Below are 20257 nucleotides of genomic sequence, written 5' to 3'. Positions count from 1 at the left end.
TCAATTTCACTTCATTTTTGCTATATTTTGACCCTGGTTTACAGTTAAGGAAACGTGAGGATAACGAACAGTGATCATATCTTATAAATCCCATAAAAATGCAGAATTATATGTTCGGCGAACATGTACCCCTGGACACACCAGAAGTGGGATTAGGTGTCTAAGAGGAGTAAGTATCACTTGTGAACCGGTCAAACCCGATGTGATCCCTCCATCTTGATCAGGTAAACGGAGTAATCCGTAGTCAAAATAACACGTCAGACAGCATTCGACCTAACGACAGGTTGTATTTGCAAATGAGATTATTATTTCGACCATATCAATTGCAAAATTTCAGACTTTAAACGAGACTGATGAAACCACTGTAAATGGTAATATAACTTGAAATTTAGTTTTTTATGATTTGAAACGTTTCACCATCATTGATGATGCATTGGAGGAACGTGCGTAACTGTTGATTGCATGCATTCAGTGCCAATAAACCATCAGTTTCTCAAAATGATGAGAAAATGAACAAAATATTGACAAAACACAACTGAAATCTAGTTTAGCTACATGTATATAATATAGTTTAGCTACATGTATATAATAAAGGAGCTATTGAACTCATATTGGTACTTGTTGGTTATTAAAAATCACATACCAGTTCGTAAACATTGAAACCCAACCACGCCAATATTCATTATATGAATTCAATAACCCTGTAGCACCCTACCCTTGGGACATACAATGTATATGTATTCGTCATACTGCATCAAAATTAATGTTTAATGGGTTTTTCGTCTTTCTAACATGTACTTTAATTTTTAGATCTATGCAGTAAAGGTACGTACTAATAATAAGAATTAATTGTTTCAAAACTAATGTACGCAGTGTACAGTGACGCTATATAACAACTTATGCACTCTAACCTGGTTGATTTCAACGATAAGACGAAATTTAGTACATTCTTCTTTAGGACATTTTTGGTTCCTGATTTGTTATTCTAATGCCCAATTTACACTAATTCATATCAGAGCAAAACTAATAATTAGATATGTGTTCAATGAAACTTTCTACTTATATGTGTGGTACAAGTTTTATTTTTCTACGATATCGGACGTCTCAAAAAACCGATTGACTACGACGTTTGTGGGAAAACTCTCGTAAATGTACGTCAAAACACTAACCTCAATTTAATATAAGATTTTCATTTAATATATTACAGTTTCTATTGAGAATAAAAATAGATAATGACCCTTTTTTTAAATTGCACATTCTCAAATATCATTTAGTATTTTGGTGAATTTTCTTGACAGGGCAAATTTTGGCCAACACTGTACTTTGTTCTTTGTATAATTATGTATTGCACGCGCAAACTTCAGACGTGGTCAGAAGGAAAACAATGCAACATTTGTTGTGTAATACATTGTACTTGATTGATACACGTGACACAGACAAGATTCTATTTTGTCAGTGTTGATGTAACCCTGTTTCTTGGAGTCGTAAAGGGCCTGGAATCATCATTTTAGTATACATAAACTGTACATTTGGTGGTATTAAGCACTCTTTAAGCATTCTGCGGACATTTGGACTGTGGATTGAATGGACTTAACAGTCGATTTGAGACAGTTTATATTCTCGTGAGTGAATCAGCTCGGTGATAATCCAGCATCGGACACTCAATTTTGTGAACTAAGATAAGTTAGTCATTTTTTAAATGATATATTTTTTTCTGAAATTAATTGCAAATAAATTGTTAAATCTTTGAATTCTTTGTGATTGATTTCCGCTGAGTTTATTCTGAACCATAACACATTGCGTTCATTGAGTATATATAGGAATAAGGACATAGCACACTAATTTCAATGTGCTTGATCATGCATGAAACATTAAAGGGTAGTTGGATATGCACAGAGCCATTATCCAATAATGTTTTACATAGGAAACACCCAGACACATGTGGTGAAGCCTAGTGAACAATGAAGTGATTTAATTTACGTGGTGACATGCCCAGACTTTCCAGAAAGTCATTTTGAGCTGATATGCGAGTCTTTAAATGTAACGCTACGTAATTGTGTTATGTACTATAATTATAGTTTTAAAAAAAATCTTACATTTTTTGTCCTTTTAATTAATCTGTACAGTTTTCATTTCATACAGTAATTTATGCAATATTCTAGGAAGCTAATTTCATGCATAATAGTAATAAAACTATGCATGTCGCACATTTTGTTGTGAGTTTTGAATTCGAATTCACTTGATACATTAAAGTTACCAATAAAATGATCACGTGTTTTAAAACTACATGTAGCATTAAGCTGATATATATATAAAACAAGCCTATGAAAGATGAAGATAACAAACAGCGATCAATCTCATACCTCCTATAAGCAATGCAGAATAGAGAGTTGGACAAACACGGACCCCTGGATATACTAGAGATGGGAGCAGGTGCCCAGGAGGAGTAAGGATCCCCTGAGTTAAGATAAGCCTAGACTGCCAACATAATATATGGAGCCATTGACTAAAGGATACATGTAACATATGAAAACCTTAATTTGAACTTTCCTATTATTTCATATTCATCTTATTTCCTGCTATTTACCAAAACTTAAGTTACAAGGATATTCTTGAGTAAACTTTCTAAATTGAAAAAGTAAGAATGGATGTGTATAATGAGTATGATAAACAACTAATAGTATAAAACTTCGTTATCAGCAATATTCATAAGTATTTGTCATTAAATCCCTTTTTCTGTGTTTCCTTTTTGAATTGAAATTTGTTATTGATAGATTAAATTTCATTTGGAAGGGTGTTCCAATCCTTAATATTATTTCCCATGAGGATGCAGGTTAGACTAAGTCCTCAGTACACCTTGATGGTCGTAAAAAGCGACAAAATGGGGAGGTCATTCGGATGATAATAGATTCAAACAACACCATGATTTCTTTGAAAGGTACTGTCATAACTAACTACGTGCTAGCTAAAAAATCAAATTTCACAAAAGATAAGCTGTGGAACAATAATCAGGTGACATATTTGAGACATCTGGTTTATCATTCAAAACTGTTTTTAGAGCAAAAGGAGAAATAAACCACTTCACTATTTTTTTTTTTTATTGACAAATGATCGATATAGATATTCATGGATTTACTTATTCAAACGTAAATACATTGATACTGGTCATGATGTAAAAATATTCTACTACACAGATTTTTCACAACAATTTCGCTCCTGAGAACATGACTACAAAATGACATCTACTGCTGTGGAGCCATAAAGTGTGATTAGGAGGGTTTTTCATTTGGATTAAGAAACCTGGACCTACATTTAAGAAGAGGAGAGGCCATGCAGCATGACAAGAATATTTTAATACATTGAATATAATGAATACAAGACATGAATTCTTGCTGCACTTGTAGCTGTCAACATCCGAAGCATAATTGAGTTTTATCGCCCATTTATACATGTAGGTATATACATTCTGAGTACAAACGCAAGCTCATTTGGTGATTGACTTGTTGTTCGATGAAGAGGAAACAATTTGTTGGAGGTCATATGACCCCAACCTGTTGCGGTATACCAACAATATTTGAGTGGAGTAGACAGAAAAATCCTGCTGGCAGGCCTTCAAAATGTTGTTTTTTTCAATTCCGGTTTGACAACAATGTTCACAAGCGGTGTATCTATTTATTTACGCTTTTTAATATATGAAAAATCAATTTAATCTTTAATGTTAAAATGCAGAGATATATCTGTTCCACTCCGTTTTTTTTGGTACACATAGTGAATGGGGGGTAATGATGGAATGGCCGGTCCGGAGTCACTATCTCCAACGAATTCAGTCCCTGTGTCGTTGGTTGTTTTCTCGTCATCTTTCTGTATCCCTATTACAGATTGGGCCCGACCCTCGGGAATCCTGAAACACCGATACATAAACATGAAACAAAGCTTTTACAATAGGAATACGACATTAAAGTATTCAGTACTTGATCAGCACTTCACCAAAAAACGAGCAGGTCCAAATCCTAAGACATTTGTGTATGAAACTATACAAACGTGCTACATTTATAACAGCTGAACTTGCACATGAAATCTACATCGGCATAAGAGCAAAAGGAAAATAATTTTACCATGACATTTATCAATATCTAATGAATGTGTATTCTATGTGATGCAGATATACGAACCTTTTCTTTTTAATGAGGACAATAAGGATCCCGATAACAACTACTATAACGACTCCAACAACAACCCCAGCAATAACGGGGACTTGTACAGCGGCATCTGTAACAGCAAATAAACCCCCACAGTGACGTAGCCATTTTAGTAACATCTTTCTAAATCATGCTTGAATTTAAAAAGAATCAATATTTAGAATTTGATGTACCTGACGTGGGGGACGGTGAATTGCTCTCACTTATCTAGAATAAATAGAGATGGTGTGTTATAGAAATCATTTTATATGTACATTTTAACTTCTTTGTTTTGATGGCTTATTTTGTTTCATCCAGTTGTACCAGAATTAACGATTGTGAATGACGATAAACTCTTTAGTATAAGTTATCTGTAATTAGCTATTTTTACCTTCAGCTTCTGTAAACTTACCAATTTTTGACAGACCAGAGTTTGTGTGTCACAGGAGTATTGCTGACTGTCATACACTAGTAGAGTCACGTGACCACTGAAGGTTTTACCATCATAACTCAGCGTGATATTCCAACTGTGTACACCATCCATCACCGAGCGGCGTCGACGTCGAGAGGATACAGGGATTTCCGGCAACGTCACAGTTATCAGGTTAAAATGACGAAACGTTGCATTCTGCATCACGGAGAAAGGGTTAGAAGATTCCGTTTCTCCTACCTTAAATGTAAAATGACAAGTAACCATTGTGAATAGGGATATAAAAATATCACAGAACTACCGACTAAGCCCATCCCACGTTGAGTTATAAGTTATTGGTATGAAGGGAGTCCAGAGATATGGTGAGTAATGTTATTTAGATGTTATTACCCAGATAACTTATTCACACTTATCATCATCCGAGAATCCTTGAATGCAAGGTGAAGATAACGAACAGTGATCAATCTCATAACTCCTACAAGCAATACAAAATAGATAGTTGGGCAAACACGGACCCCTGGACACACCAGAGGTGGGATCAGGTGCCTAGGAGGAGTACGCATCCCCTGTTGACCGGTCACACCCGCCGTGAGCCCCATATCCTGATCAGGTAAACGGAGTTATCCGCAGTCAAAATTCGTGTGCCAAGAACGGCTTAACAATCGGTATGAAACACGTCAGACAGCATTTGTCCCAATGTGAGCTTGTATTGACGGACTAGATCGTTATAACGACCGTAGAATTTGCGAAATGCTGACTCCAATCGAGACTGTTGAAATCCCTGTACCATCAACTTGTTTGTCAGTAGCTTACCTCGATTTAAAAACTGACTATACCCAGAACAAGCTATTGCATATCGAATCAGTCGAGATATATAAACACCATATGCAGGTGATAATGGAATACTGCTACATAAATGTGGGAAGTTGACGATGGAGAAGCTGAAATCATCCCGTTTGTCATACAGTTGAGTTGTCAGTTTGCCGTTAATGTCTACTTTCAATAAAATATCTAAGTATGAAGCAGAAGTGGACGACTCTATGGTGTCCTTTATTTCGAGCTCACAGGGATATATCAAATCGACATATGAATGAAAGCTATCATTGTTAATAGACAAAACGTCATCGATATATCTAAAAGTCGAATTGAAGGTCACAGCGAGAGATTTTTTCTTCTCACGTAGAAGTTTTTGAATAAATTCTGCTTCATATGAATATAAAAACAGGTCAGCTAACAAAGGAGCACAATTTGTGCCCATGGGAATTCCAACAGACTGTTGGAAGACCTGATCACCAAAGACCACGAAGATATTGTCAATGAGGAACTCTAGCATATTTTTTATTTCAACTTCAGAGTACTTGTGCGTGGAATCAGAGTGGTGTTTAACAAAGTAAGTTTTTGAATGACTGATCATTAGACATGAATATTTCCGTTTTTGTTGAAGAAGCAACTGTCTATGATTTCAAAAAGTCTACTCTTTAATTTATCGTGAGGAATGGTCGTGTATAGTGTTGAAAAGTTATAGGTTTTAATGCTATTGATTTGGGAAAAATTCTGTGATTTCAAGTTTACTAAAAGTCCTTTAGAATTTTCTAGAATCCACATTTGATTAACACCACTTCTGGCATATGTAGTCGCACAGTAAGTTTGAAGTTTGTCCTTCACAGCTGTTAACATTTTCGTGAGGAGCAAAGATAGGGGCTTGGTAGAGCACTTACTGGATCCCAGCAATGTATCTTTGTTTGTATGGGTTTTTATGTAGTTTAGGAATCCAGTATAGGTACGGTAACTCATATTCATTCGACCCATTGACTGGAATATTAAATGTGTCTAAAACTGAAGCATGGTTTTGAAGAAATTCGTCTTTTGAAAGGGCAGTTGGAGTATAAGTATGATTACCAAAAGTGGAATTAATGCCAAGTTCGTTTAAAATACAGTTGTAATAATGAGCCTTACAAACAAAGACAATGTTGTTATTAGCTTTGTCAGCTGGAACCAAACATATTCCTCATGTAACCTATCTAATTCTTTTATCACTTCTGGTTTACTAAACACAGAAGGATAGATGGTACGTACTTTTGTTTTCATGTGTCTAATGCGGGATTTTAATATCCCTCTTATGCTTTTAACCCATTCTGACAATGTATCAAGTTCTTCTTTTTCATATTTAGCACATCGTCCGGCATAATCTTCGACAGAACTCATAATAGAGATGAAGTTCTGTCCCCAATTAAAAGACCGAGGTTCTCTGTATTTAGGACCTTTAAGAATAAGTGATTTGAGGTCCTCATTTTCAACTATATCAACATCACCAGTAATGACATGCCCAGCTGGACTGTAGTTGAAAGAAGATGAAGAACAAGAACATGTTGGTGGATTACGTATAAGATGGTCTATATCTAAGCACTGCAAAGTTTGTTTATAATTAAAAAGTTTGGATGCAATAGTAGAAGTATAGCTGTAGGAAATACAGGGTGTAGACTTGAACTTGAAATAAGTTGGAATACACGACTGAACCCTTTTATGACGAAGAATGTTGCTTATGTTGACGGCATCTATCAGTAATAGATTATTTATATGCTTAAAATAGGTATCTAGTATCTAGTTATTACAGATCTGTAAGGTGAATGAACTCGTGAAGATAACGAACAGTGATCAATCCCATAAATCCAGAAGAGAATGCAAAATTAAGAGAATGGCAAACACGGAATCCTGTTGGAAGACCTGGGTTGCGTTCAAGATCGTAGCGACTAGTCTAGGGACTAGGTATGGTGGCTGATTAGTGTCATTTTACAGTTTGTCGTCTTTTCGTGAATTGGAGGTGAAAACAACAACAAAATTATATTTAGCGACTTTTTGTCCCAAAATAACAAAAAGACGACAAATTGTAAATGTTAGCTACTTTCACCTCAAAATATCGAAAAGACGACAAATTGTACATGGTCACAATCAGCCACCATACCTAACACTAAGATTAGCCGCCACGATCTTGAAAGCCGTCCAGATCATCAAAGACTACGTAAATATTGTCAGTGAGCAACTTCAGCATCATTAATATCAATTTCAGAGTATTTGTGCGTAGAATCAGAGTAGAATGTATTTTTTTTTTGGATGACTGAACACAAATTATCAATACTTCTGCGTTCCAATTTTATTGATGGAACAGTTGTCTACGATATTAAAAAGTCTGCTCTTTAATTTGTCGTGATGAATGGTTATATAATTGATATGCATAACATACTTGGTACATATTTCTTATCGCATGTGCTCCTTATGTGGAACACCTTGTTTGTGATTGTTTCTTCTTTTTTTTTTTTTTTTTTTTTTTTTTTGCTGGGATAAAAATATCGTTGCTTAAAAGTAATTAGTAGAGCCTGTTATGTATCTTATCAAATAAAACACAATAGTCAGAAACAAACACACCATATTGTCATTTACACCCCATATCAACCCTTGACCAATATCAACCGCTGGGTTATCGGTCTTTTTATCTATAGAAGTTTCGGTTTTAAATGAGATATGAATAGTTGTTTCTTTATTCTACGTCCCGACGAGAATTTTTTATTTATATTGAGACACAACCAGTTATAGGTGAAATACCACCCGTTATATGTGAAATACCACCCCTTATAGGTGAAATACCACCCGTTTCAGGTGAAATACCACAACTTAGCACTTACAGCTGTAGCAGTGAGGGTTTTTTATATGATGTGTGTAAACAGATGGTAAATATTTCATGTACTAGTATAGTATATTTTAAGAAGTCTTACCTTAAAATAACTGAAGTTGGCTAACACGTTTTCGGAGTAGAATTTCCCAGCAATATTGGTATGTTGACATAACCGTTGTCTTGTGTCACACACTCCACTCGATGGCAAGGAAAATTCGGTAGGAGGCATGGACTCCCGGACAGAGCAATCACTTCCGATGAATCCATCATTGCAGGAACACATGGCTATCAGTAATACAAGAAAATCAGATTAACTTAATGTATGAGTATTACATGTTTACAGTAAATACAATTATGATAAGAACCAGTTGAATGATATTCCATCATTCCGTACATTTAAATTTGAATTTGCCTTCATGTTAAATAATTCCATCATTAATGATTGCATTTTATAAGCACAAATCAGCCTACCTTCTTTACACTGTCCATTTCCCGAACAGTTTGCGGGGCAAAGTTGGGCCGTGATCAGTTGGATGATTGACAGTTCCTCGGAGGAGTTAGAGGATGAGTTAGTATAAAACACCTCCTGCTTTTGGGCCTCTGTAAGACACGCCCCTTTAAGTGTGTCCAATGTATCTTCAACCCAAGTTGTGTTACCGGACATCTACCAATATATTTAGTTTCTATTAGTAGTCTATTGATTATCATTGAAAACAAAAAACATCAAGTACAAAAAACAGATTTAGTATTTGTTTGGAAGATTACTCTTCTAATACTGAATATTAAGGAAGAGGAGGTATAATTTTTTAATACGGTACGGTGGATCAAATTCATATTATGCAAATGACATTATTCATTTGGGGGGGATCGCAGTGAAGCTGAAAAATAGAATTAACCTTGATATCCTCTACGCAACTGGCAATGTAGGATTCTGCAGATATGTTGACAAGTTCATTACAGGTCTCGACGGCGGGGTCAAAGGTGAAAGCGTCTTCACAGTACTTCCTGGCCGATGTTGCGTTCCAACCATTGATCCAGTCACTCACCTGTTAAAGAAATATCCAAGAAAACTATCTTACAAAAAAAGGACCAAGGATAAATTAGTCATTTATGATCTGTAAATTATTTGACATTTTATAGCATTCAAATCGAGTACACGTTAATGAAACTCAGGATATATTTTTAAAGTTCAAAATGATACAAAGAATGCGCTTAGAAACTACATTGAAAACGGCTGTTTCATCGAAGTCGGTAGCATATGTTAACGTCGTGGCGTCTCCAATATCGTCCGAATTAACCGAACGTTTTCGTCGATGCTTAGAGGTTGTACACGATGATATATCTGTCACCATGGAAACCTGACTTCCGCACACGGAGCTTGGTGTCGTCTGGTTGCAGTGGGCCTGATTACGTGTCTCAAAGTCCGGACTATAAGAATTCACAGGCTCATCAGAGGGACACGTGCAGTAGTTCTCATTGTCTGTGTTACTGTCTGTACTGTAGATGTGGATGAGATATTGGTATTGTATTTTCACACAACATATTGCATACATATTGTTAATGAAATTTTCAAGACAACACTCTCCGTATTTAAATGTTAATATGCAAAATCAAAATCTTACTTACGAAAATGACTCGCTCAGGATTTTTGGATTCCTCACAAATAGACTTTCATCCAAAGAATTCATTGGAATTCTGCACAAGAAAATGTAAGATGCTGTAATAGTGTTTTCGAGAGTATTTACCAAGGTTGATTGTACCTGCAATCCTGTAAATTTACGTGTGGTGGTATTTATACTAAATACGCTATTACAAAGTTTTAGTGTAAACTACCCCAATGTGCAGTCTTTCCATATATCAGAAATTTATCAGATATCGCTTTCGGGTATATTTTGCAGAGGAAATCCGCGAAATAAACAAAAATATCCACGCTTACATTATCGGATTTGCGGAAATAAACAAGGTCTTCATAGCAGAGAAAGACATACCTCCATGATTCTGCAAATCTATTTTTATCCGTCGCACTTTGTCCATTTTTAGGAATGAAGTCATCGGTGACGTCATCATTGACAAGTCCACACAACCCCTCTGTATTTCCGATGTCAGAAACAGAAGCCCGGATACGAATACTGCCGATCCAGCTACCCCACCAGGACACTGAAAACGATACCACGGTGCCGCTCGGAAACGTTACCTGAATGAAATGTTTTAACCAGTGAATGAATAAGATTTGTAAAAAAAAAAAAAAAAAAAAGCATTATTCCAGCTGAGAGATTGCATGGTTACGATTAAAAGGAAAAGATTTGATGAAGGATTTCTGGTACACTGTATGTATAGTGATATGCTGTAAACCATTTAATCATGTGTTGTAAATGTTTCTACGGTCACGTCAATTTCTATGTCGTTCTTCTAGAGGTTATGTAATGAATGCAAATCTCAACAATAACCAGTATCCTTCAAGAATGCTTTTAATTTTGGTCTTAACTTCTATACTACTATTTATCGTCACAAATGTCATTTCATTTCTGCCAGCAAATTACAGAAATTACACATACTGTACAATACTTACTGAAATTGTTTTCAAATTTGTGAATTAGGTTTGTGTAATGCGATTTGACATTTATACAAAAATCAATGTTTCGTGGGTTTTTTCTTACCGTATAATAGCGCCAGTATTTCTGAATACGCATATCATCCTCGTTACATATGTCATTTTTCTCTTCTGGAACTGACAACGTCTTAGTCCAAGTTGTAGAAACTTCGGCGCAAGTGCGGACGGAAAAGAGACTTCCGCCACTCCTGATGGCGATGCCACAATTACACGTGGCGCGTCCCCAAACACATGCAGAAAACAACACGTGCACCTAAAAATTTCACATACATATATATGAAAATAATTTCTAATGATAATCGAGTTTCATTTTAAGAGGGTATATGGCATGAGAAAGATGCATGCAACTGTAACATGCACTGTACCTACTTTACTTCTTCAGGTAACAAGTGAAATAAGAAAACAGATTAATAGTCCCCATGTAATGGATTTAAGAAGACTTTTCCCTGGATATGTATTTATCTATATATGTGGATATAATATTGAAAACGTAATTTCAGTCAAAATTGTGTCGATCTATCTATCAACAAGATTTTTTACACATTAGAAAGAGAAAGAATTAGAACGTCACTGATATTAAATTAACATATAAATGAATTAGAGAAAGTAAGATGATAGAATAGAAGAAATGGGAATGTTAGGAACAAAAATGAAGATTTTGTGATTCTTAGATTTCATTAAATAAAAATATTCGCTGTGGCCTTTAATTCGACATTCAGACCCTTGGATATAACATAAGTAGGATTAGATATCTAGGAGGAGTAAGCATCCCCTGTCAACCTGTCACACCAACCGTGAGCCCTATATCTTGATCAGGTAAACGGAGTTATACGTAGTCAAAATCAGTATGCCAAGAACGGCCTAACAATCGGTATGAAACACGTCAGAGAGCATTTGACGCAATGATAGGTTGTATTGGCAAATTAGATCGTTATAAAGACCATGGGATTTGCAAAATGTTGATTTCAATCGAGACTGTTGAAACCCCTGATTTTAAACGAGATTGATGGAACCCATGCACCATCAACTTGTTTTTCAGTAGGCTGCTTTGATTTAAAAACCGACCATAAGCAGAACAAGTTCTTGCGTATCGAATCAGTTGAGAGATATAAACACCATATGCAGGTGATAATGGAATATTGTTACATATATATGGGAAGTTGACGATGGAGAAGCTGAAATAACCCTGTTTGTCATAAAGTTGAGTTGTTATTTTGCCTTTAATATCTACATTCAATAAAATATCTAAGTATAAAGCAGATGTGGACAACTGGTGTCTTTTATTTCAAGTTCACTGGGATATATCGAATCGACATAAGAATGAAAATCATCATTGTTAATAGAGAATAATAAAAATAAATAATAATACCATATTTATATAGCACCCTTTTCATACACTATGTACGCTCAAAGGTGCTTTACAATGCATATATACCTTACAATAGAATTTTATACACATAATACATAGAAAATGAATAAAACATTAAAAGCTGTAACTATCCTGAATGTACATATAAAACATGAAAACAAAAGACACCATAAATATGCTAGATAAGAATAAACATCAGTTTCAGGGCGTATTAAAATAATAATAATAATAATGAAATACACACACGCTCTCACAGCATATAATGTCTCAGGTATAATACATTAAAACATAGAATTCTCTCTCTCTCTCTCTCTCTCTTTTAATAAAACATCACAAAATGATACTCAAAAACTAAGACACACAGTCTTTAGTTTTCACAGTTTTTCACAGAATCTAACCTACACGAATGACTGAAATGATAGAAACTAGTCCTGAAAAACTTTATGGAAAAAATGTATTTTCAGTGACTTCTTGAACGCACACAGTGTTCTTCAGTCCCTTACATGTTCTGGAAGGGCGTTCCACAGTTTTGGAGCTATTGTTCCGAAACACCGATTCCCGTACGTTACGGTTCGACTTTTTGGAACAACTAGAGTGACTGATTGTTTTATAGACCTAAGATTTCGGGTAGGCTTATATACCTCTAGTAATTGTTTGATATCAGTTGGGCACTCATCATGTAAGGCTTTGTAAGTATAAGTAAGTACCTTATATTGTGTCCTATACTGCACAGGTAACCAGTGTAGTTCTCTAAGTATTGGAGTGATATGGTTGTAACGAGAGGTCCTGGATATGAGACGTGATAATATGTCGTCAATATATCTAAATGTCGAATTGAAGGCCAAAGCAACATATTTTCATATGAATATAGAAACAGGTCAACTGACAAAGGAGCACAATTCGTGCCCATGGGTATTCTAATAGACTGTTGGAAGACCTGATCACCAAAGAACACGAAAATATTGTCAATGAGGAACTCCAGCATTTTTTAATTTCAACTTCAGAGTACTTGGGCGTGGAACCAGAGACGCATTTAACAAAGTAATTTTAGGATGTATGTGAATGCGATATAATACCGTGTAGGGTAAGGTTTTGTGTCTGTACAGCAGGAACTCTCCAGCCCGTTGATTGGGAAAATGCTTCCCGTCAAACGTCCTCTGGTGTGGATCTGTGTAGGAAGCACAGAATTTACCAGACACTAGGATGTCTTTATCTTTCACAATAACCTGTAGTACAATATAGAAGTCAAAAGCATGTTGCATTCAACCTGCCCAAAATATTTTTCCACAAGACGGTAAAATTTCAACTCCTTGAAAAGAGAGGTAAAACACTAGCCTCTACCTAAAGGTATTTACAGCGTCTGAGAAGTCTGAAGAAAAAATTGGCTGGCTATAATAATTTGATGAATTATTTCCCCCAAAAATGTGCAAAATAAATGTAAAGTGGAAAGAAAGGTCAGAGTTTGATGAATAACGAATTCGCTAAGTAGGCATCAACTGTCGAACAAAATTTACACGTATCCATTCCTACAAATTCCCTGACAAATACGAAAGAAATGATAATTTCAAGAGAATCAAAAGGAAAAATATCTCAAAAATACTTACAATAATGTCTGGAATCTTTACATCATCCCATATCCCAGACGAGTCCATAGGATTTCGAGTAGAGGCCACTTTTAAGATTGATTTTCTCTCTCCAAAATTGACCAATCCGTCAATATAACCGGTAACATTGATTGATGTCCTTCTGTCCTTGTAACCGAACAAAATTCCACAGGGGTTATCCTTAAAGGCAACTCCGTTGCTGGTCTGTCCATTCACACACTGTCCCTCTCCTGGGGTCCAGATGTAGAATTGGAAATTACAATGAGAGGCTTTCATTGCGTCACTCAAAACTGAAGGACAACTGAATGGAACTGTTGCCTGGAGACCAATCTGAATGGTCTCCCCCTCAATAACTGAATACTGAAGATGATCTGACTGTAAAGGGGGGGGGGTGATATTTAATTTAAAAATATGATTATAGGTTTTTTGTGTGCAAATAGTACTATGATTGAGGAATGAGAAAAGCACAACACAAAAATACCTTAATGCCGGCAAAGTATGGATGGCTTTTATGAAAATTCCCTTGGTTGCCAGAGATTGTATCACGTGACTTTACAGCACAAGACACCTGCAAAGGTTATATTAAATATCGAATGAGAGATTCAATATATATTTCTCCTTGTCGAATGTAGCAATCAATGGGACATATCCCAACTAATGAGGTATCTGACTTGTTTTATTACGGTACTTGCTTACCTGGAAACTCATAGTGAAGTTGTTGGTCCAGTGTCGTGGGCGGAATGTGGTGTCGTTTATGTTGCTGTAACTGACCCTAGAGAATCTGGCGTTATTCACCAGTGTCCCATCAATGTACCAGTCTACATCATACTCTATGTTTCCAGGAACTGGTTGGAATAGACACTTAAAGACTGCCTCCATGGTTAATCCATCCTCGGTCTCCTCGTGGAAACTTCTTACTTCAGGACACACGTGGAGGTCGCTATCTAGATTAAATTCATAATATAGAATTTATATTCAATTACAAAAGTATTTTCTTTTTTATGATATATTGATCTCTGTTGAGTAGACTATAGTTTGCTTTGTTTCTGTTTTTGTTGATTTGTACATACTAACACTCACCTGTTATGTTCGATGTTTTCTGACAGGAACTGCTGTAAGGAGCTGTGGAAACAATATCGTATAATACATGTAATAAAGAGAATGTGATAGGAGAATGTTATATAATAAGGAAATGTTATATGTTATGAGAATGTGATGTGTGTATGATAATAGAATGTGATATGTTATGAGAATGTGATGTATGTGTGATAAGAGAATGTGATATGTTAGGAGAATGCTATGTGTGATAAGAGAATGTGATGTATTATGAGAATGTGATGTATGTGTGATAAGAGAATGTGATATGTTAGGAGAATGCTATGTGTGATAAGAGAATGTGATATGTTATGAGAATGTTATGTATGTATGATAAGAGAATGTGACATGTTATGAGAATGTGATATGTTATGAGAATGTGATATATGTATGATAAGAGAATGTGATGTTATGAGAATGTGATATGTTATGAGAATATGATGTTTTATGAGAATGTGATGTATGTATGATAAGAGAATGTGATGTACGTATGATAAGAAAATGCTATCTATGTATGATAAGAGAATGTGATATGTTATGAGAATGTGATATGATAAGATAATGTGATATGTTATGAGAATGTGATATGATAAGATAATGTGATATGTTAAGAGTATGTATGATAAGAGAATGTGTCATGAGAAATATGTGATAACAAGTTATGTTTATGATTCAATCATTAATACAAAGTGTAATTTGATAAGAGGTGAAAGACAAACCACCATGTGAAGTGACTTAAAAGGAGCTAATCTTTACCAAAACATGCTTCTATATCGATAGAGTAAAACATCCACCAGGTATATACAGTGCTGTCAATGTAGAACACGAAGAAACCGTCACATTTCCTAACACTCGCATACCCATATCCAAAGCATGACGAAACAAATCTGGCTGACTTTGTCCCATTGGTCGGAAGAGTGTCTGGAAAAAAATGTACTCGGATATAAGAAAGAATTACGATATCGTGCCACTTCAAAATTTGGAATAGGAAACTATAGATATATGATTGCAGAAAGTCCATGGTATAAGTAATAAGTAGAAAAAATATATAACTAAGTGCACACGATTCGCACGATCCACATTGAATTATTTACACTTATATTTGATCAGATACGTCTGTATTGCTGGTGTCGAACCAGCCATGATAATAATTCCAGTACACTTGGAACCGCAATAATTCAGTCTAGTTGTGTATCATTTCTGTTATCGATGTCGATTATTAATACATGTCGTTTTTTCGCAGGGTGTAGTATGTAATACTTATTTACAACGTGAACAGATATGATACACTAATAGACAGAATAAGAATAAACAATCTCTAAATATAGAAGTGTACTGGTATTACATGGCTGTTTCGTCACCAGCAATACAGACGCCGGTGAAGAGAGTTCGTACCATCATCAGGTTGGGATGACAATAGATATATTTTTTCTAAAATATAGACATTAGGCAAAATTACGGAGAAGAATCACAAAACAATGTGATTGTGAAATAAAAATGACGGTAGATAATGATAATAATTGTAATTAATTAAGGGTTTACTCTACATCGTCATAATGGCTGACTTCCTTTTAAAACATGGATGAAAATATAAATATCAGCAGTATTTGTCTATTCATTGAAACAACCATCCCCTAGTTGAGTAGCTTAATAGGTTAGTGCGTCGACTGCTGAACTGTAGATCGCGGGATTGAGTTCAGCAGGGGTTTTTAATTTGTTTCAGATTACGATGTACTAAACCTGCAATTTGTGATTAAATAAAGAAAATATGAAAGTTTTCAATTTCAAAATATTGTTGTACATATCCTCTACTTTTCATCCAAATCACTTTGGTGTAGTATACCTCCTTTAGGTAACAATGAATTATGTCGTTGGTAATTAGTGTCATTGTAGATTCGGAACATAGGCACTTGTTTCTCTAAATAACACATGTTATTATCAGTATGCAGACGTCATAACTTATTTACAGAAATAAGTGCCTGTGATTCGGAACGATGAACTGTTCTGACATGCACCGACAAATGACAAAGAGATTCCTGTGGGATTGAAATACAATATCAAGATAACCAATTGATAAACAAAGGAATCTCGCACAAAAATCAGTGGTAGAGAAGTCTAGAATAAAGATAGTGTGTCAATATATTTTTCCTTTATTTTTTCAAGGTCAAACAAATTAAAGCTCCAAATAGAGAACCATATAAATCCGTTCGAATAATTATCCTAATAATGTTATAACACAAATTATAAGTCTAAAATGAAGATAGTGTACTATTTTTCCCCTTTCGAGGTCAAAGAAATTAAAGCCACAAGCTTGAGATCAAAATCATAAAAAACAGAGTTATATAAATCCACACAAGTTCACAATTTTTCTATTAATGTTTTTAACATAATTAGAAGTTTGAAATAGTCGCAATTTTGGGAATACTCATTGTGGTTTTAAAAAAGGAGTTCATTGTCAGAGCCTTGCAGGGAGGGAGACAAAGTGTATTTTCCATCAAATATCTCGTCGGGTAAGCATTGGTGAATGGGCTGTGGAGTCTGGTTAGGCTGGTGATTTATCCTAGATTCATGCACGTGAATTGATTCAAATTATTCATTCCGACTGGACGGAATGATTATCATCAAACGATGCATCCAGGGTTTTTCCGTGGCGCTCTTCCTCTCTGCATTGGTTCATATTTGGATATGATCAACAACAACCACTTGCATGTCTTGCGAAACGCGACCTTCTTTGCTGAAGTGTTCTCCTATACGTTCTTTTACGCGTTTGGTTTTGATGTTGATTGGTGGGTCTATAATATTTGTAGTTTCCCCAACATATATTTGGCCACATTGTTTGCAATTGATGAGGTATATGCAATTGTTGGTTTTACAAGAGAGTTGCCCTAATATTTCATAACTTTTGCTGTTAGTAAAGCTTTCAAACGTTTATGAATCCTTGTTGAATTTGGGAAGCAAACAGCGGTTGTCAGAACAAGTTGAAAAGCCTCCATTCGGTAGAGGGTTGTCTACTCTGGCCCTTACCACAAAATCCTTGATATTCCTGTGTTGTCTGAAGGATTTAGGAACGTTATCCTTTAGGATTTTGTTTAGGTCCTTCAAAGGATTGGTGGTAAGTGGTGACCAGAGGTACTCTACAGCCTTTTGTTTTCTCCTTACACTGCAAAAGTGATGACGAATATAATAGGGCCTGGAATTCCTTCTTTATGTATTTTTAGTAGAAGGTAGAATTGTTCAGGACTGCGTTCAAAATCCTTGCGACTGGACTTGGGGCTAGGTATGGTGGCTGATTTGCACCATTTCACACTTTAACGTCTTTTGTTATTTCGAGGTGAAAAGACACTAAAACGATATTTAAAGAATTTTCTTCCCGAAATAACGAAAAGACGACGAAATCATACTTTTAGCTACTTTTCTCCTCAAAATAAGGAAAAGACCACAACTTTTAACATCAATTCTTTTAATAACATAATCAATTTGACAATTGTCTGTTTGCTTCTATATAATCTTCATTGTACATAACGACTGCAATGGGGCCTTAATCTGCCTTCTTAATAACATCAGTTTTAAGATTGGAGAGAGAGAGAGAGAGAGAGAGAGAGAGAGAGAGAGAGAGAGTGTGTGTGTGTGATTTGACTTTGAAGTATTAAACAAGTCACTACCCTTTAAAATAGGGACTGCAGTGAACCCTGTGTTTCTAACAAAGACTTATTTTTCTAGGTTGAAATAAAACAAATTTTTCATCAATCTTGAAACATGCTTGGGGTTCTAGGGGTGGGTAATGCAATTCTAAATTCTTTTAATTCTGTCCATCCATCAGACTACGAAAAACAATTGAACTCAACGTTTTAGACAAACGTCTTACAACCAGTAATTTATGAGAGGGGGTGTTGAAAAGTCCATTAGTACTTTCATATACTGAAATTTTCAGCTTTTTGACAATTTCGGATAAATTTATAATCAGTAAATCGACACAAAATCAGTAGATTTAAGAATCAGTCAGCTGTGTCTTTACGCGAGAAACACTAACCGTTCAAGTGAAAGGAACAACCAGATGAGCAGGCACATTCATCAGAGAGTACAAGTGGGCGTCCATCTGAAAGTTGGGGGCGGATCCAGACATAGGGCAAATCAGACATGTCAACAACCTTGATACACGACACTTCTTCGTTGATTATTACTGTAGAGGTATTCTCTGACGTGCACGGTTCAGGGTCGTACAAGTTGTTCCAGCCTGAAATTAAAACACAGTATTGATCAAGATTTACATCTACATGTACCAATGTTTTGTAAGTAAACCTTTGCTATTTCAAAGGTGTTTTTTTATTTCCTGATAAAAATATTGACCCTATTCCAACAACATAATTCATGTAGGAGGAGACCAAAAGCGTCCTTACTGGTACCAGTAGATTAATAAAGTTCGACTAAAACCGCATTATTAAGTCTGCATTATATATACATGTATAAGGTACTGGAGGAATTATATAAATACATACCATAAGATCCCTGAAGGAGAAGCAAGGAAACCGCCAGCCCTATCATTTTTGTGATGTGAAATGAAGACGTGTGTTTTGTTAGGTCTAATGAAGTAGTCTTTAAATTGTTTCCATCGGGAATCATTTGAATATTCTATTCAGTATTCTCTCCCATGCAGTGCAGATGCAAATTTTTCACAAATGAATTGATTACAACAAAGGATTTTTAAAACCAGGAAGTATATATATTGGTATTTTTCAGAATATTATCTATACACAGAGACAAATAACTGAAAATTGTCCACGGAGCTACCAAGCGTTTCTCATAATAGCAGGATTTAAATGTATATTGTCAACTGGAGGTAAAAACTTGAATTTGGAAAACTTAGGTATTTACGCATATACATCTGCTGAGCAAAAGTATTGTCTGTATTAGTTAATCGTTATTTATCAATACTTATACAGACAGACGAGACTTAATAAGTGTTTCTTCATATTCAAAACATGTTTAAAATTAATATAAATTGCTAATTTAGAAATTATTACGACAAGAAAAGAACATTGAAAATTAACAATTGCATCAACAATATCATATGTAAAAACTAAATAGGATAAATCCTCTGTACATTATATTAAAAATGATCTTTCCGTGCTTTACAAACTATTCAAATGAAAAATAATAGATTAATATTAACCTGTACGTCGATAGTTTGGTTTGTTTCATGTCGGCATTATTGTGAACATGTCGGCATCAATGTGAACAGTGTATCAAATTCAACATTTCATAACAAACCAATTGGTAAAAATAGACATCAGGTAAAAAGG

The 20257-nt window shown here is 35.2% G+C and overlaps 1 protein-coding gene across 2 annotated transcripts in view; it reads right to left on the bottom strand.

Annotated features, from left to right (window-relative positions):
• Positions 1-3334: 3334 nt before the first annotated feature.
• LOC130046545 (von Willebrand factor D and EGF domain-containing protein-like) overlaps positions 3335-20257 on the bottom strand; it is a 17128-nt gene continuing 205 nt past the window's right edge. Inside the window, exons 1-19 of one of the 2 annotated variants that reach the window (XM_056153111.1) lie at positions 19454-20255; positions 18988-19191; positions 15714-15878; positions 14943-14984; positions 14559-14806; positions 14344-14430; positions 13863-14237; positions 13335-13484; positions 10936-11142; positions 10267-10472; positions 9905-9973; positions 9502-9775; positions 9175-9324; positions 8750-8942; positions 8379-8563; positions 4591-4848; positions 4373-4406; positions 4173-4269; positions 3335-3901 (exon numbers count right to left, since the gene is read on the bottom strand). In XM_056153111.1, coding sequence (XP_056009086.1) covers positions 3706-3901; positions 4173-4269; positions 4373-4406; positions 4591-4848; positions 8379-8563; positions 8750-8942; positions 9175-9324; positions 9502-9775; positions 9905-9973; positions 10267-10472; positions 10936-11142; positions 13335-13484; positions 13863-14237; positions 14344-14430; positions 14559-14806; positions 14943-14984; positions 15714-15878; positions 18988-19191; positions 19454-19577 — 3264 coding nt within the window. In that variant the 5' untranslated portion in view covers positions 19578-20255 and the 3' untranslated portion in view covers positions 3335-3705. Of the gene's footprint in view, positions 3902-4172; positions 4270-4372; positions 4407-4590; positions 4849-8378; positions 8564-8749; positions 8943-9174; positions 9325-9501; positions 9776-9904; positions 9974-10266; positions 10473-10935; positions 11143-13334; positions 13485-13862; positions 14238-14343; positions 14431-14558; positions 14807-14942; positions 14985-15713; positions 15879-18987; positions 19192-19453; positions 20256-20257 lie in introns of those variants that run through there. The other variant, XM_056153153.1, reaches the window with a different exon arrangement.

This window comes from Ostrea edulis, chromosome 1 (genome assembly GCF_947568905.1).
Source record: "Ostrea edulis chromosome 1, xbOstEdul1.1, whole genome shotgun sequence".
In the NCBI taxonomy this organism is placed as follows: domain Eukaryota; kingdom Metazoa; phylum Mollusca; class Bivalvia; order Ostreida; family Ostreidae; genus Ostrea; species Ostrea edulis.
The sequence above is the reverse complement of the archived record's forward strand: the minus strand, read 5'-3'. Positions and strand labels throughout refer to the sequence as shown.